General features: G+C 52.6%; 5 protein-coding genes across 5 annotated transcripts; 2 read left to right on the forward strand and 3 right to left on the reverse strand.

The window, feature by feature from the left end:
* Window positions 1–620: 620 nt before the first annotated feature.
* BDP81DRAFT_516898 (uncharacterized protein) lies at window positions 621–3052 on the forward strand (the record flags this gene model as incomplete). Its single annotated transcript, XM_060595886.1, has 7 exons — window positions 621–749; window positions 832–919; window positions 978–1421; window positions 1484–1545; window positions 1967–2133; window positions 2200–2449; window positions 2714–3052. Coding segments are annotated over 7 exons (1479 nt in total), but the record flags the coding sequence as incomplete, so codon positions are not given.
* A 366-nt stretch (window positions 3053–3418) lies between these two features.
* BDP81DRAFT_405634 (uncharacterized protein) lies at window positions 3419–4993 on the reverse strand. The gene is made up of 2 exons (XM_060588946.1): window positions 4283–4993; window positions 3419–4205 (listed from the first exon to the last, which is right to left on the reverse strand). The coding sequence occupies exons 1-2, from the start codon at window positions 4607–4609 to the stop codon at window positions 3462–3464; spliced, it is 1071 nt and encodes a 356-aa protein (XP_060446168.1). The 5' UTR covers window positions 4610–4993; the 3' UTR covers window positions 3419–3461.
* A 968-nt stretch (window positions 4994–5961) lies between these two features.
* BDP81DRAFT_425459 (uncharacterized protein) lies at window positions 5962–8992 on the reverse strand. Its single transcript, XM_060590223.1, has 7 exons — window positions 8863–8992; window positions 8417–8577; window positions 8038–8084; window positions 7319–7857; window positions 6538–7240; window positions 6342–6448; window positions 5962–6274 (listed from the first exon to the last, which is right to left on the reverse strand). Exons 1-7 carry the CDS (start codon window positions 8878–8880, stop codon window positions 6035–6037), a joined length of 1815 nt encoding a protein of 604 aa, XP_060446169.1. The 5' UTR covers window positions 8881–8992; the 3' UTR covers window positions 5962–6034.
* Window positions 8993–10589: 1597 nt separating this feature from the next.
* BDP81DRAFT_460245 (general substrate transporter) lies at window positions 10590–12436 on the forward strand (the record flags this gene model as incomplete). The annotated part of the gene is made up of 4 exons (XM_060593636.1): window positions 10590–11089; window positions 11141–11653; window positions 11708–12108; window positions 12171–12436. 4 exons carry the CDS (start codon window positions 10590–10592, stop codon window positions 12434–12436), a joined length of 1680 nt encoding a protein of 559 aa, XP_060446170.1.
* A 384-nt stretch (window positions 12437–12820) lies between these two features.
* BDP81DRAFT_317952 (fungal-specific transcription factor domain-containing protein) lies at window positions 12821–15478 on the reverse strand (the record flags this gene model as incomplete). Its single annotated transcript, XM_060584310.1, has 6 exons — window positions 12821–14427; window positions 14487–14665; window positions 14720–14884; window positions 14949–15192; window positions 15254–15320; window positions 15383–15478. 6 exons carry the CDS (start codon window positions 15476–15478, stop codon window positions 12821–12823), a joined length of 2358 nt encoding a protein of 785 aa, XP_060446171.1.
* Between the last annotated feature and the right edge of the window lie 2131 nt (window positions 15479–17609).

Raw genomic sequence — 17609 nt, forward strand, 5'->3', positions numbered from 1 at the left:
GGTGTTAGTGTCTTCTAACAGCTTGAGCTTCTGCCATGATCTGCCCAAGGGGCATAGACAGGGCCGCGAGGACAACTGAACCCGTATCGCTCTTCAAAAGACCACCCAGAGCTTCTTGTACATATTGAAAGTATTCAGAATCTTTCTTACGCTGTTGAATTTATGATACCTGCAGTTTTCTACGGGCTGAGCCTGGCTTGAATTAAGCAAGGTAGGAAGTGTCCGTCGTTCCCTCCTTCCGGGAGGAGGCACCAAGACCGACACAAATGGAAGGAACCACCCTCAAGACTGCCTTGCATCTTTCTCCCGCCGCAATCTCTGCGGTGACCTCCCCCCACCATCCACTTCACGGCGAACTTTTCACTCCGGCATTTCTCCTGATCAATTCAAACCACACTCTCCACTGCCTCCCTTCTTACCTATTCCTACACATCACATCCAATTCCCACCTGTAACCTGAATCGTCCTGTATATTGGTATATCGCCCTTGGCACCAGCGACCTCGTGCACACTATGCCAATCCCGCTCCGCGAAGGCGGCGAAGAGGCCATGGAGGCACCAGACCTTCAAGCGTGAGTCTACTCGAAAATCCCAATTTCTCTACCTTGCTGACGCCTTCTAGCCTTTGGGAGACGAAGAAGGATGCGGATATTCTCCTCACAATGGGTAGCAGCAAGTGGGAGCTCCATGACAAACTCATACGCGGCAAGAGTGGCCTGATTGACCACATCCTCGAGATGGTTCAGATGGTAAGCTCCTTACGCAATCTATCGTCTCGCGAGGTCAAACATGATCTTTCAAGTGGAGTTGGCTACTAAAAAACGCCTCTAGAAAGAAGGAGTGAGGAAAATTCCACTCAAGGAGCGCATGTTCCCTTATTCGGCTTTGAACACCGTCTTGAAGTACTTCTACTTTGGAGGTGAGTTGCGCTATCTGTACTGAGAAGTCCAAATTGGTGGTGTGCTGACACTCAGCAGAAAGCCTGATCGCCGACAAGACGGATGTAATCGACCTCCTCTCTTTATACGAAGTTTCCGCGACCCTCGCCGTTCTCCCTCTACAAGAGGTGATTGCTTCACAGGAGGGCGCCTTGCTCGGTGAGATCCTGTCGAGCAGTATCAACAGAATCGGAGACTTTTATATTGTCATCGAGGTCATTATCGCCGAGCAGGATGACGCGTGGGTGCCTATGCACGAAGAGATGCAGCGAGCCATCGAGCCCCATCTCGCAATGCTTCTTCAACAGGACACGTTCGTCAACCTCGTCAAACAGCATCAAGAATTCTGTTTAGAGATTCTTTCAACTGCTATTGGTCGCATCGAGACCCTCGAGAACGCTGGAAAGAAGACCACCAGTATCAAGGATACAAGTGACATCGACCTCCAAGCCAATGCCGAACATAGCACTGGTGTTTCGAAGTGTTTTGGTGTGTAATTGGAACTAAGTAGTAACTCTAGTTTCGCTAACAGAAAGAAGTCGAAGCAGGAACACAAACCGACATCCCGCTGCCGCACACTCCGAAGAAGTCCTTCCCTACGGCTACGGTCAACGATGCGGATGATGAATGCTCTATCGACGAGACGACTCCTCGGCCCAGAAAGCGCGAACCCATGGTGGCATCGGGCACAGATGCCAACTTTCCACTAGATGAGCCCAACCGCCGTTCGCAGTCTATCCCTAGATCGGTGGAAAAGTCTGGAACGGACAAGATTTCCAACTCGACCTCCAAAGATTCCAGACGTAAGTACTCTTTTCGATGTTCGGCTAGTTTTGATGTCATTTCCACAAGACTTCGTTTTCTTCTGACACGTTTCACGGGCTGACTGGACGACAGTGACCCAAATTCCGCGAAACTTCAAGTTCGACTTTGAGGCGAAGAGTGCCGCCATCGAAAGTGTGTTGGCAACTATCGACCAGAGAAATACACCCAGTCTCTCAGAGACTTCGAGAGAAACCACTGCACAGGTGGCTGCCCCTCTTGTTCGCCCTGGATCATCAACTTCACATGCTTCCACTCACTGGGAGTCCTGCAGCGAGGGTGGTGAAAGAACCGTCCCAGTCATCGGAACGAGTAAGCCCGTCGCGCCACCAGCCTCTGTTGAGCCTTCATCGCATACAGTTGCAGCGCCGAAGTCTCAATCTCAGGATGAGAAGACCACCGTTGTCTTCGGAAACAACAAACACACAACATTGGAAAGTGCATCGTTGAACTTCTCCAGCCATGTTCAGGAAGAACACCTACCCATGTCCACGACCGAAGGCTCCAGTGCCCGCCAGACCAAGCAGACGGCTGTTCCTGCCATCCATGAGCGGTCTAGTCGCTCATACGTCTTCAACAGCAAAAGCCTCCCTCAAGGCTTCCAATTCTCTGGCGGTCCGGAGAGAGAGCAACCTGAGGCCTCTAGCAGCAAAGCCACTACTGGCAACGTTCAGGGGGAGAAGACAACTGTTACTGGTGTTGTCGAAAGAGCACGAAGATAGTACGTACTGAGCGGCCCTAGTGTCTCGCAGACCGAGGGGACAGCTGCTCTCGCAATTCCCGACCGGCTGAGTCGCTCGTACACCTTCAATAGCGAAAGCCTTCCTCGAAGCTTTCAATTCTCGGGTAGATCCCAAGAACAGCGGCCCAAAGAGCCAAGTATCAATGCACCGAGCGCTGGTGCGACAGGCTCTAGGACACACAACACCAAAGCCCCTACCAGTTGCGCTCAGCAGAGTACCTCTTCATCTTCACAGGCAAGAGCGACGCAGAGCCCTTCTCCAGCCCCCAGTATCTGGAAGGCCGACCGAGCAACGAGGAAGCAAATAAGAAAAGGCCGGCTTATAGTCGAGCCTCCTGGTGAGTCGCCAAAGCCATTCAATTTCTGGTGGTGCGTGGTTTTACTTTGCCACTGGCTGCTCTACTATATGAAGACCTTCCTCTCACCATCAATACAGAGATACCATCCAGCTCACGACCAAACTTCAGTCTCGACGGAGAGGATTTGGAGAAGAGCTGCAGACCTTCTTGAAGTCGATCGATCTCCTGACGTTCCTCAGCGGGCGCAGTGATGCAGCATCTTGCGAGTTCTTGACTGGAAGTGAACGCGTCGAAGTACTGTGTGAATGCTACAGGAGCGAGTGGGATTGCTATGAGAATTTTGTCCAAGTATAGAGGCATACAACACCTACAAGGTATTGACCCCATTCCAAAACGATGCAGAGCATGGCTGACATTATCTCAGTGCTGAAGGTTTCCAGTGTTCCACCCGAGAACCATGCCCTTATGGGTCATGTATCTCCGGACATTAATGTCTTACGCTGGCTTGGAATAAGGCTCTTAAGGATATGATGGAGGAAATAGCAAGCGGAAATGTAGTAGCAGTCACCACTGAAGTCATGACATTCTTACAGACTACCCAATCTCAGGGTGGTCCCGAAGATTGATCAAGGCCACGAAGGCCGAATGTAATTTACTGTCTTACAACTGAGCCTTCTCCGTCCGGTTACCCTGTTCATCAAACCAGATTTTGTTACCCTTGATCATAGACTCCTGCAACGCCGCCCCAATCTTGACAGCAGCCACCGCTGAAGCCAACTTGACCGGCACAGGCTTATCCTCCAGCACGCTCTCGGTAAACTCAATTGCCTCCGTTGTGAAAGCAGCTTTGAAGCGGTCCCAGTACGTCTGTGGCAGCTCCTGCCGGATGCCTCCCGGCGTGTAAATCTTTACGTGGTTCTCCGCCGGCAACAGGTTAACCGACAATTTGCCCTTGGTACCAATAATCTCTGTCGAGTCCTCCTGGCCCGCAGCCATCATGCGCGAAGCATATAGGTACGCGATCCGCCCATCGTAAAATTCGACCGTGCCAACGGCATTGTCGCGATCATTGTGCTTCCGCAGGTCCGGCTCGACGGCGGTGATACCGACGGCGTGGACGGACTTGACTTTGGTGGTCTCCTCGTCAAAGAACCAGAGCGCGAGGTCAATATCGTGGATGCTGCAGTCGACAAATATGCCGCCCGAGAACTGGGCGTAGGCGACGAAGAAGCCCGAGGGGTCGAGGACGTCGCAGGTCTGGCTGCGGAGGATGGCGGGACGGCCGATGAGGCCTTGTTGCATCTTTGCGTGGGCGTCGCGGTAGGAGGCGTCGAAGCGGCGGGAGAAGCCGCACATTACTTTTAGGTCGGGACGTTTTGCGGCTGCGTCGACGACCGTTTGTGACTGTTTTCGGGGTGTGTGAGTTACACCGCAACACTCAAAAACTGGTTCACTGGTGTGTGACTTGGAAAGCAACTTACAACTTCAACTGTGGTGCCCAACGGCTTCTCACACAAGACGTGCTTCCCCTTCTCAATAGCCTTGTTGGCCTGCTCGGCGTGGACAGAGGTCACTGATGCCACGCAGACGGCTTCCAGCCCCTTGTGGGCGAGCATGTCGTCGTAGGACTCGTAAACGCTTACGCCGTGAGGGGCGAGGTTCTCAGCGGCCCATTGGCGCTCGCCGGCGTCGGGCGAGCTGACGGCCACGAGGGTCGCGCGGGGGACGTTTTGGTGGAAGTTGAGGGCGTGGCGCTTGCCCATGCGGCCGAGGCCTGCGACGCCTACTTGGAGCTTCTTGGTTGACATTTTTGTTCTTGCTTCTTTCTACTGTTCGGGTGGTGGTGCTGGTTGTTGGTGGTGTAACAGAGCTCGATCCGGCGTTCGGGGGTAGCGTGCGGTCTATGTCTATGTCTGTTTCTTCTGATATGCAACTCGTACCGTAGCTTGACGGTCGTGAGGGTATCAAAGAAAGAAGAATGTACGGATAATGGCGGTGACGAGAAGCGACGTGAATTCCTGCTCTCTAGTCTGAGACAACTGACGCAAATGCACAATCTGGAAGGAATCAAAAGGTACCGAGGACAGCTTAACACTGCTCTTAAACCACCAGGGACCTCTGTTGTCTTATATCCCACCGCTCTTCATACGGGACCTCACCGTCCTCGGAGCTCTATCGGAAACCATTTCCCGACAAGAGTAAACAGCTCCATCGCGGGGCAGCTCTGACGCTGTTGAGGATACCATCTGATGCCAATTGACCAGTAGAAAGTGGAAGCGCATGCCAGAATCCCACACAAGCGCGCCCAGGAGTCAAGACGCGTCGAAAGCCCACGTGAACTTGCAGCAATGCTGAGCTGGGAGAAGCTTTAAGGCATCTCGAAACTTGGACTTTGGAACCGGTGTAAGACAGCCCACTTTCCTCTTTTGGGGAATGAGGCAGGTGGGGGCTTGGAAATGAACAAAGCAGAGCTTTGCATTGGTCACTGATTCCATCGGGGTAAGTTTCCCCGATTCTCGATTGGGAGACTCTAACAACTTTGTCCGATCTTCATGTCTTACGGGGAGATTATGTGAACGAGACCGAGCTCCGCGTATGGTCCCGCCACCTTGCGACTAAGTATTGTACACTACGGATATACCCCAATATCTAAAGGCTAAAGGAAAAACTAAGAAAAACTTGTTGAACTCGTTAGGAACCTGGGGTAGCCGGTAGGTGTGCGTTCCAGATCCGGCCGGTCATGCCCTGCATGTTTCACAATCTCATAGGCAATATGCAGCCCGCATTGCGGATACGGGGTAATGGCCGTGTTGATTAAGTTCTATGATCTATCTGATTCTACCTACTCCGTACGCATTGTCTAGATCCGCTCTGTCGGAATCTTCTCCCCAGACTCCCCCGGTACCTGGCTTCACCCCCCTTCCCTTGGCCTTGGTGCCGGTTTTCTGGGGTACGGGGTAATGGGGAAGGCTAGATGACCGGAGATGATGTCGTTCTAATATAGGCTGAAGGTGCGTGCGTTTCCATATTCGTCACGGGATTGTCAAGATGGCTGTTGGCTATAGACACGTAAAGGCAAGTTTCGGGAACCGAGTCCCGCCCTCTCGGTATGCTGCGACCCAAAACGCAAAGAAACCAACGAGTTGCCACTACAGTTTCCCTACGCAAGTGATACCTTCGATTGCATCCAATTAATGGCTTGTGATTTGTGAAGACATACGTACTTAGTCTGCTCATGAATCATCTTCCCACCCCCACGCCCTCTTCAAGTGCGACTGCGCTGAAGCAGTGGGCCACATGTGCTCGACGTCCGTCTTGACTAGAATATCCAATAGCGCCTTTTGCTCGGCATACTCGATGAATCTGTCTCCGCATGCCGTGACACCCATGCAGGCTGTGAACATGGCTGGTATCGTGGTCTTGTTCGATAGCGCGGCGCCGCATAGTTCTCGGACTTGCATACGAATGTCGTTCTACAGGTTGCTGTGTTAGCAAGATCTTTGAGACTTTGATTGAGTTGACAGAATGAATTCTTCTTACGTCTAGCTTTTGTCGGGCTCGGATTCGACTAGGTCCTATCTTGGGGATGCTCTCGTCGTGGCACATCAAGAGCGCGCGGGCTAACGCCCCATGCACATTTCCGATTACTAGGCCAAGTTAGTGGGCTCCTCCACTAAGCATCGCTACGAGCAGGAACTGGAAATAGTCCAAGTTTCAGAGAAGGGGAGACACGAACCGACAGCATGGTTAATGTAAAAGATCTGCGGAAACACCAAGCCCGAAGCATGATCCGGCTCAGAATACGCAATAGGCAACCAAGAAAGCGGCCTCGCGCGTAACCAGTTGTAGTCATACTCAACCAGCCGCTGATACTCGCTCTTGCGGTTCTCCACCTCACCGAAACAAAACTGCACTACCTCGGCGCAGTGCACGACGATGCGATTCGCCCAGCAATCATCATCGGCCGCCGAAAACGACCGGTCGATGAAGAGGTGGTCGAGCTTAACCTTGATCGGCCGCTGCGTCGCAAACGCCATGGTGATTTCCTGCCGGAGTCCCACCCAGAAGGAAGCCTGTCGTAGGGAGCTCGGCGGGGTGAGGGAGGATGCGTTTTGCGTGTTCATGAAGAGCTGGATGCCGAGGAGGTGGCCTTCGTGGTCTGTCCCTATGAGCGGGACGTCGAGCTCCTCGAGGGTGCGAAGGAGGATTGTCGCCGCGAGGAGGTCATCGTTTGTGAGGGCTGACGAGTCGTTTGAGATTGTGGTGAGGTGTTTGAGGCATTCTTGGTGGTAGCGGTCTGAGGCGTAGGGGTCGTATTGTTCGTGGAGGCTGAGGTGGCGAGAGGAGAGGGCGAAGATTGCGTTGAGGAGGGTTGGACATGTTGTCGCTCTTCGTGGGACTACGATTGCAAAGTGCCGTCTTGCATCGCATAGGTCAAACTGTGAGGAGATTAGAATAACCACGTAGTTTTCAGGAGATATTCCTGATCCGAACGTAATGGAAAGCTAACAACTCACCCAGGTGCACATGTACTCTAGATAGTAATTCATCAACCTCACCTCGTGAGGCTGCGTGAAAGGAAACACAACATCGTCATGATGCTCAAAATTAGCCAACCCGAGAGTCGACCCAGATGGGATAGCGCTGTAAACAGAAGGCAAAGTTGTCGGTGTCTGCACCTGCACCTCTCTCCAACTCGCAGCCGGCGTAGAGGCGGGTTGGCTGTGAGGACTCGGGACTAGAAGCCGGGCATCACGATGATCTCGGCTATGCGAGTCGATGATGGGAGCCGGGGATGCGGATGCGGCGTCATCGGGTTGCCGTTGTCCTCGGCATCGTTGTTGTTCTTGGTCCACTAACAGCGCGGATGATGATGATGAGCCAGGATCAGGATGTATAGCTGGCAGTGGTACCCGCTGACCCTCCGCCGATGCGAATTGCGGCTGTAGTGCTGCCGGTGGGCGTAGTTGCGGTTGCGGTTGGAGTTGCGGCGGCGGGCTGCCGTGTTCAGACCAATAAAGAGCCTCAAGTTCCTGGGTTTCATTGACAAAGTGTACTGCGTGACCGAGTTAGGCAATTTTGACAGAAAAGCGTGATGTCGGGATAAGCTTCGTTCCAAGGCAATTCCAAAGAAGGCATTTCTCGCCGTTTTTGCTCGTAGATCTCCTCCTCATTGTCCCCAACTTCTCCAACTTGCAAGGTCTTGGAGGTCTGGACGGTGGGACTGTAAACTTACATCGCCGCGGATAGGGCACCCACGTCTGCTCCGTAGCGCTCGGCGTCCTAAATCAGCGAGACAAAACCCATAGTAAGTGATCAGCGTTCCCGCAAAAAAGGCGGTACAATATGGCGCATTACGGAGTACAGAGTTGCAGATTCGTCCCTGTGACGAAAACGAAATGGGGGTTACGAAGAGTTGTAGTGGTAAACGGGGCGGGCGAGGTCATTATCTTGGTTCCGCTTTGCGCAAGTCTTGACTCTTGCTTCACCAATGTCGCAACTCGCACGTCGTGTAGTGTATTTCGCAATTGGGCGGAGAACGACTGGGGGGCCACGGGGCCAAGTACAAGTTCTCTAAAGTTGGCGATAGAGATAGACAACGAACTGTCACTTACTCAGTGGCATGCTTGAATCGAATTGCGGGGGCCGGTACACAGTCCTTGCCAGTTGCTCTGCATCGAATACATGATTTGAAGTAGTTGTCGGGCCGAGAAGAAGACGGAGACGCATCGTCATCTGTGCTCCACGCGCATTTGAGATGTTGCTTTTTGCAAGTCTGTTATTCATGTTCATTAGTAGCTCTGGAGTTGAGTATGTCCGCCGACGTGGGTGCTCCGTACAGTGGGATGGATGCAAAGTCCGACCGGCAGGCAGTCAGTCTGTACATCTCATCCCACAGATTCCACATCGCCAACCCCAGATACCTAAGTCAGCAGCAATTCCACAACTTCTGATTGCTTATTCCGAAATCTGGGGTAGAACACGGATCACGGAGGGTCGGGCGTGGGCAACAACTCTGGGGAAATGGGGTGAAGAACCAAAGCGAATAGGGCCGACTTACCAGACATGTCGTCGACATGATTTGACTCCCACCTCTATCAGTCTCTTTTCGTCCAGACCTGTCGCGGTTTCGTGAAATTGAGACGATCACGATGATGTAGGGAAGTTGAGGGATAAAAGCATTTCCTCGTTGGTGAATTCAGGAAATCTGTGCATCGGGGCGAATTGCTCGATACTATGGAACTGGAAGAAAGCTCCTAGCCTCTCCCCCTAGGTCTTACAGCTGTCCGTGAGGCTCCTTCGGGCTTCGGCTCGAATTTCCACGTCAACCATGTCCTGGCCTCCTCCTCCTAGCCTATGACGAAAGTGTTAATGCACGTTGGAAATGGGCCCCTGACTCGTGTTGGGGAGAGCCTGAGAGGCCACCCCCTGGTCTGCCAGCCCCCATCCAAATCCATGAAGGCTCGGCACTGCCAATCCACGGCCAGATTCCGGAGTACTCTGGTATTTCGAGACATGGGAATAGAGAAACCCCACCTAACCCGTCAATTCCCCACGGGCAACTCATGTGCGAGAATCTTCTGATAGACGGCCCCTGTACTGCTGCGTAGAAACACGTTCTTATCAGCTTGGAAGTGCCAGAAGCACGCAGAAGACTCTAATCATGTGCAGTCGGTGTAATGTCCTCTTCGACGCTCTTCCATAGTAGTCCCACCCGCGGTGCTCGATTATCGGACGGTGTCTGCAATGGCACCCATCGTTTGTTGAGTTCTGTCATCGAACATGATCTCGAAAATTCGCCTTTAATTCCTCGCAAACACCCCCAAAACTCCAACTGCCAAGTTCTCCAAAATGCCGTGGGGCTGTCGAGGGCGGGCATAACCCCGGCCCTATTCTGTCTCTCCCTGGTTCGTCGTCAGTGCCTGAATTCGTCTCTGTGCCGGACTGATGGCCGAGGGGTGCCCCATGCTTTCTCTGTCTCTTTTTCTTCCTCACACACCGTATCTGGTGTAGCGTGAGTCGTGATTGGCGTCTCCGCGCAGGGAACGCTGGAAGCCTGACACGGTTTCCCCAATATCCCCAGAAAACCATCTTTGAAGCACACCCCGCGATTTAGTGGCTCCTCCACGTCCATTCTTGACCAACTAGCATCCGGCCATTGGTCGTGGTACTCGTGGCGGCTATTGTGCGCAAGCGTATCCGTAGCGTTCCTCTTCCCCGTCCCGTCTTCTCCTCTCCTCCCCCAGTGCCCAGCCTCGTCACTCATCAAGGCTCGGCGTAAACAAGTATCTACGGCTTTCCAAAAGTGTGGATCCCCCATCCGTGCCCCCTAGACTGTCAATGAATTCACTTGACGGGCGTAGTCGGGATGTCTTGGCCATGGGCCAGGCGGTGGCCCCGAAAGTCTCAGAGTTCTATAAAGACGACGTTGCGTGCCATGTTTGGTGTTGATCTCGACTCTCATCGAGCGACTCAGGCGGGTTCGACCAAAGCTTCTTCCTTCTTCTTCAGTGATACCCCTCCCGATTTACTTCTTATTTCAGTTTCATCAGACTGAACCGGTCTGTCGGATTTGTGTAGCCTAGACGTCGTCCCTGGTCTATCCAGTGCAACTCAGTTCCTCAATCTCACGGCCCAGTCAAGTGAGTTCATCCCAAAGACCCGTCACCCCTTTACACCAGCTTAGTTACAAATCTGTTTCACTACACCACGTTCACCCAACGAACTATGAAAAATTCTGAAAAGCTCACCTCATACTGACCGCGTCACAACAACAGCCCAAACGAGATGGGTGCCCGATCAAACTCCGCCTCCGAGGTGGAAAAGTCCTCAACCAACTACCCAGGCGTCTCTACCGAGCAACAAGAGACTGTCCTCTCCGATGCCTCCCTCGAGCCCTACGGACCATCTGGCTTCAAGGGAATCTTCGCCTCTCACTATGTAGCCCTCTGCGCTGCCTTCTCCGCCATTGGTGGTCTCCTCTTTGGGTACGACCAGGGTGTCATTTCAGTCACCCTGGTCATGGACCAGTTCCTCGACCGATTCCCGGAAGTCTCTGACCACGCTGCGGGTTCTGGCTTCAAGAAAGGTCTCATGACTGCCATGATCACTTTGGGTGCCTTCATCGGTGCCATGAACCAGGGTTGGCTTGCCGACATGATTTCCCGAAAGCGATCCATCATGGTTGCCGTTGTCATCTTCACCATTGGCTCTTCTATCCAGACTGCGGCTGTCAACTACGATATGCTCGTAGGAGGTCGTTTCATCGGTGGTCTAGGTATTGGCATGTAAGTTCGATAGTCTTCCCCTTTAAACGTCTCAAAAACTCACATTTCCAGGCTTTCCATGGTCGTACCCCTCTACATCTCCGAAATCTCGCCTCCCGAAATTCGCGGTTCTCTCCTCGTCTTCGAGCAACTTTCCATCGTCTTTGGCATCGTCGTGGCCTTCTGGATCACCTACGGCACAAAGGAAATCCCCAACCACTGGTCCTGGCAACTTCCCTTCCTCATCCAGATCCTCCCCGGTCTCCTACTCGGTTTCGGCGCAATCTTCCTGCCCTACTCCCCGCGATGGCTGGCATCAAAGGGGCGCGAAGAAGAGGCCCTCTTCAACCTTGCCAAGCTCCGCGTTCTCCCCGATACCGACCCCCGCGTCCGCCGCGAGTGGATGGAAATCATTTCCGAGGCTCGCTTCCAGGCTTCTATTCTCGCCGAACGCCATCCCACACTCGTTGGAGGCGGTGGAATTGCTAGCACTGTCAAGCTCGAATTTGTCGCTTGGGGTGATTGCTTCAAAAAGGGATGCTTGAGACGTACACACGTTGGTGCCGGCCTCATGTTCTTCCAACAGTAAGTCAGAATGAGGAAGTTTTCTGTTTCGACGTTTGACTAACCTTTGAATAGGTTTGTCGGAATCAACGCTCTGATTTACTACTCCCCGACTCTATTCGCGACGATGGGACTCGACCACAACATGCAGCTGATTATGTCCGGTGTCCTCAACTGTGTTCAGTTGGTCGGTGTTATCCCCAGTCTGTGGACTATGGATCGATTCGGACGTAGATCGCTCTTATTGACGGGTGCCGTGGGCATGACAATCTCGCAAGCCGTGATCGCCATTCTCGTTGGGCTTTACTCGAACGACTGGCCTAGCCACACCACACAGGGCTGGGTCAGTGTGGCTTTCCTGCTGATGTACATGTTCGTCTTTGGCGCAACCTGGGGACCTGTACCCTGGGCGTTGCCTTCTGAGGTGTTCCCTTCATCTCTCAGAGCTAAGGGCGTTGCTATCTCCACCTGCTCCAGTAAGTTGACAACTTGAACCCATGCCAATTCATCGATCATGTGCTGACTTTCAACCTTCTAGACTGGATCAACAACTTCATCATCGGTCTCGTCACCCCTCCACTGGTCCAGGGTACCGGCTTCGGCGCATACGTCTTCTTCGCTGCTTTCTGCCTCTTGGCCTTTGTTTGGGTTTGGTTCTGCGTGCCGGAGACCAACGGAAAGACTCTTGAGCAGATGGACGAGGTCTTTGGTGACCGTACTGGACTGGATGATGTGGCGAAAAAGAATCAGATTTTCCGGGAGGTCGTGGATGAGCAGACCCATACAGTTACTATGTCGGCTTAGATGTTTCTACCTGGAGGGTAGAGAGATGAAGTGCACGATACATAATAAAGTTGTACTGTTGAGACGCAAAAGGAGAATTCTGCTACCTTACTGCGAGGATGAGTTGAAGAAGTGTGTTTGGTATCTCTCTGTGAACCTGTGAAGTGTACATCAACGTGGAAGAGGGGAGGAGTCCATGTGCGGAAGAGCCGATGTCTCCTTGCTGAATATACCTTCCACTCGCGACCGAATAGACCAACATCATGCAGCTCCTTGTAACGCATTGAGTATTGCTCCGTCAGCTTGGAAATGAAGGCAACTTTGGCAAACATCTCATTTGAGTCTAGCTGAAACACATGGTCAAAGAAACGGACAAACTTTGGGTATGTTGGCTCGCTTTTTAAACTATAATACAGAGAAGTTCTGGTATTGTACATAGGCGCCTTCTGGCTGATACATCGGATCTGCCGTAGTGACAGCGCCGGGGACGATGTCATAAGTGAGTGATTCATCTGCTCCTCCCCCGAACCCTTCCGCGCCGCTCCAGTTGCTCCGCTCAACGGTAGATGTTGGCCCTTGTTGAGATATCGGGGAGGTCAGCTGTGATGTACTTGTGGGGCCAAGCATCGGTGTGCCGTGAGTGATGATTTGCCTGGGTGTTGCGTCTTGAAATCCTGGCCATGCGGGCAATGGTCTCTGAGAGACCGGCGCGTTCGTCGCGAACGAGTATGTCTGTGTCATAGGAGTGCTGTCCGAATAAGATCGTGAGTGGCCTTGAGGTCGGCCTATTCGCTGTCCCATGCTGGTGTTAGACGACATGACTGGTATCTTGGTGCCGGTGGGGCCTGGGTTCTGGCCCCAAGGTCCCGATGGGATCACCATCTTTCTGGGGCCGCTATCTGGAGTTTCTGGTGGGTATGAATGTACGAGCATGCCTGGTGGCAGCGGACCGAAACGAAAGCCTTGAATTCGCTGGCGCAATTCCGCGGGGTATCTGTTGAAGAACTTGTTGGTTTGCGTATTGGTTTGTGAGGGGATGTAGCCAGCTGCACCCTTCCCTAGCAACTTTGCATGCTCTTTCGTGAGCTCATCGAGGTACACTCTGGACGTCCGAGAGGACTCAACCTCGTTGCCGATCGCCGAGAGTTGGTACAGGCACTTGCTGACGAGTTCCGCAGAGGTTGTAAAGGTCTCGGCTGCCATCGGGGAGCTGGCGAATGAAGGGAGACCCATTCCTGCCCCCTGATCTTGGGGGTCGTTGGTATAGTGCATCCCGTGGACGTGAATGGTTCCGGCCGTGAAGATGCAGTAGGAAACGAAAGCCGGAAGTTCGAGGAATCTTGTCTGCATCGCGTGATCGATCAACTCAATGATGGCCGTCGCGTGCCGAAAGGCGACTTCCGTTGCCTCGATTACCCAGTGCTGTATCATCATGGCCCCGGCCGGCTCGCTCAGATGCAAAGGAAGAAGCGGACGATAGATGAGGCAGTGTACCAGGTGGTAGATGATTTGGCATTCGAGCATGTTGTTCGCTTCCGCGCCTCGAAGGTCTTGGTATGGGGGATCGGGGTTGCGGCTGATGTCAGCCGCCCAGAGGTCGAGATCGTGCCGGATCTTGTGGCGATGGGCGAATGCCGCTTGTGTCGTCGGTTCTGTACCGAGCAGGTATCTGTTGGCGTCGGAGAGGATGTGGGCAATCCATACGAGTTTCTGTAGCCCATTGTCTGGATCGTCTACGCATTTGCTTACTGGTTCGGGTTCGACTGTCAAGGAGCATTCGTTGTTCGGCGGCCAACCGGCCTGAGAGATTTGTCTAGACGACTGGATGGTTGTCTTGACGAGAGCGTCGTCGATAAATGAAGGTCTCTCGAGCCATGTTGACACAAAAACGTTTATCACGTAGCAGGTCCAGAAAAGCCGCCTCTTCATCTTGCTTTGCGTGTGGTTGTAGTCGTCGGGCTGTTCTGACCCTTGATATAATTCAAGCGCCAAGACTGCACCTACGGCTTGAGCTTCGGTCATTCCGTTAGTCTGGTGCGGGAAAAAGGGATCGCAGTCTTTGTACACTCACAAAGTACGTTGTAAGCTTTCCTGCCGTTCCCCATTGCCGCGAAAGCTGTCACTAGCAACAGCAACGCTTGGCAATTTTCGATTGTAGTGTCGCCTATGTCCATGTCCTTGAGAGCCCAAGACGCGTACGTTTCTGCCGAAACATGACTGCTTGGCCCCCGGCCAGGCTGCTCTGAGAATCTATTTCTATGTCAGGTTCTTCTGCTCTTGGGTCTCTAGCAGTTTTAATCCTACCTTGTGGACACTGCACAAATAGCGTACAGCAATGACTTTGGCATCTCGTTGTTTCTGAACTTCTGTCTGGTGACCTCCTCGTCCAAGATGCGGTACGGATTACGATGGAAATGCGTGAAGTAGGTGTCTACCAAGCCTTCTGCATTTATGATGAATGGGAATTCACTAGCTCTTCGTCAATCGGAAATGTCCTGGCAAAAGTCGAAGGATGCGAGATCGTTGAACATACTTGTTGGTCCCAAAGCTTCCCTCGTGGAAGGCACTGTAGGGAGAAACATCTGATGATGCAGAGCCACAAGGCTCGGCACTATTATTGCTGTAGACATGCAGTTCATTGAAATCGGCGGGAACAGCATCGGAACCAGGCGGAGTTGGTGTCTTGTCGGATTTGAGAAGCTCCTCGAGGCCATCAATTCGTCTGATCAAAGCACTCAGCGACTCTTTCTTGGGACCTCGTTTCTTGGGAACACCCTCTGAATTATTGGTTAGTTACCCTGATGCACGACGACAGTGATGATGGATTTTGTAGTTTACCATAGAAACAAGACCTCTGATAGAGTTGGCAGACTCCACACGCTGGTAACGCTCTGTCGCATTTGATCTGCACGAGTGCGGGACGCCGATCAGAAAACAATCTTATTTGCAGCAATGGAAACAAAATACCTTGCGGACTTGACATGGCTTGCAATTCATCACACCCCGTGATGTCTTGGTGGCTGGGCTGTCCTGAGGACTCTGCGATTGTTTCGTGCCAGACATGTTCGCACAAGATAATGTTCGTCGTGTGATGTTGTTGATCTTGAGAGCCAAAAAGTGCCAACCGTCATCCCAATCAAGTTCAAGAACGTGCCGACATGGTCGATAATAAGTGTGGCTGATGTTTGGCTTCCAGGCTGGTCCAAAACATCACATCCAGGCTGAATCGAGGGCAGTGAAATCCATGGGTCGTGTTCCGGCACCAACTTTCCCGGGTGGGACGCTTGTTTTATGAAGTCATGTATTGTCTTCGCGGTAATTTCTCCAAGCAGTTACTCAACCCCCTCGCTGTGATACCAATTACACATGGGAAACTTCAGATGAGCTTATCCTCTCCCCTGAGCTTTCCTCGTTGAAACTGTCTTCACACCGCGGCCTGGTGGGGGTGGGCTTGGGAAAACAAACATGTTCGCTAGGGCCAGGGACCGCCCAGCATCGCTTTCGAAGGTTGGACCAGATGCAGCAGCCCCCTAGAAGAGCTCCAGAACCAAACGTTACCTTGTAAGTTGTAGTGTTGTGTTCAGAAGGGCTTGCGTCGCTAACGAGCTGGGATGGCACAGACATGTCTGCCATCTGTGACGACTGACGTCTTGTGACAAGTGGATAAGTGTCAATCCATCAACTTCAGATGAATCAGACTGAGACGAGTGTAAGTTGCCTAGTCCATCTACGGAACGATGATGAGGTACCCTTTCTCACGAGTTGCGTCTTTTGGGAGCCAGCGATGCCCTGGTGTCTGCCATCCCGCTGATTGCCGCGTCACCATAAACGCGGTTAGTGCACATCATCCCTCGGTTGTGCCCAGCAGTTCTTCTCCGCATGTGAGCAGATCATAACAATCGATCGCTAAAGAAGTCAAAGTTGACACCGCGCGGGTGGGCAACCTACCATTTGATAGTTTCACGGTAGATAGTGTTGCAACGCATCGTCGCATGCGGGGCTCAAGCGAAGTCCATGTTGAAGTGGTAAACCATTCGAGATGGTTCTTTAGTAATAAGATGATGTGCAAAAATTTCCCACCTAGGTTAGTAATTCATACGGCCACTGCTGTTGCTAAGACAAGATGCATCGCAGCCGGACCGATTGCGAGTTGACTCTTGGGTCTTTGGCCATGACTTTGGGAAATTGCTGCCTGCGTGAAGTCTTCTCAACAACCCAACATGACCTGATCTTCAACCATGATTCCATTCCGACAAGCGAGCTTTGGGCATCTGTGGATCTACTAGAAAGGTTAATACACCTGTAGATCACGACCCAACCCTACGGGCTGAGGCTTAGAGATCAACAAAAGGTCTTAACTGACAGTCTTATTGAATCCGAGCACCAACCACATTTGGGTAGAGGCACCAGTTTCAGTTCCCGTGTTCTAACACCACCTTGGGCGCGTGCAACCTCATGCTACTTTCCATGAATCTTGGCCCGCCCAAGAGTCAAAAGAAGTCGGTTGTTTCCGCTAACAGCGAAGAGAAGGGCCTCCTGTCAGCTGTCATCCTAAACTCATGGCAGGTCCAGCGTATCGATTCACGAGACGCCTTGGCAGAAAATAAGTATTGGTCCCGAGGGTTCAAATAAGCTTGTTGCAGGTTTGGAGCATGGAAGGTCCATGACCAGATTCATGAACCTGAGACAGGAACGCGGCAATCGGTCTGGGAGCTCCCGGCTATTGACCAGGGGCTCTGGGGTTTGTCTATCAAAGTCTTCTCCGTCGGCGGTTTGGGGGGAGAAACTCCGATGTGATCGGGTTTTTGGTAGATTGCCCATTCCACTCGTAGTGTCGCACACTCCATCGTCGTCTCGACGAGTACCTAGGTAAAACATGCTCACTCGCGGACTTGGGATGGCGTTGGGACTTGGGATGGCGGTGTTCGTTCGGGCACGACTCCCGAATGATGCTGTATTCAACCGATAGGCCGCCGGTCTTCGAGCTCCTCCGTCGCCGACTACGGGGTATCATTGAAGTAGGGACTCCGCCCCCGAGCTGCTGTCTCTTTTCGTGCCGGGTGATCCGCTTCGCAAGGAGGCCTCTCCAACCGCGCAATCACATCGGTCTACATTTACCGGACGTTTTAAGACGTGCACTCGGCTGAGTCGCGTTAGGATTATTGGCCTTAATATGCACGACTTCTGATGTCGT

Source organism: Colletotrichum phormii, assembly GCF_030913505.1.
Source record: "Colletotrichum phormii strain CBS 102054 chromosome Unknown BDP81scaffold_8, whole genome shotgun sequence".
NCBI classification, from domain to species: domain Eukaryota; kingdom Fungi; phylum Ascomycota; class Sordariomycetes; order Glomerellales; family Glomerellaceae; genus Colletotrichum; species Colletotrichum phormii.

Bases quoted from the DNA above. Each gene is read 5' to 3' on its own strand.
- BDP81DRAFT_405634 (XM_060588946.1), bottom strand. From the start codon at position 4,609: ATGTCAACCAAGAAGCTCCAAGTAGGCGTCGCAGGCCTCGGCCGCATG. The intron at 4,206-4,282 runs GTAAGTTGCTTT...CCCCGAAAACAG, and splicing joins TGGGCACCACAGTTGAAGTT to TCACAAACGGTCGTCGACGC.
- BDP81DRAFT_425459 (XM_060590223.1), bottom strand. The intron at 8,085-8,416 runs GTAAGTGACAGT...TCGCTGATTTAG, and splicing joins CGATTCAAGCATGCCACTGA to GACGCCGAGCGCTACGGAGC. The intron at 6,275-6,341 runs GTAAGAAGAATT...AGCAACCTGTAG, and splicing joins GAGCCCGACAAAAGCTAGAC to AACGACATTCGTATGCAAGT.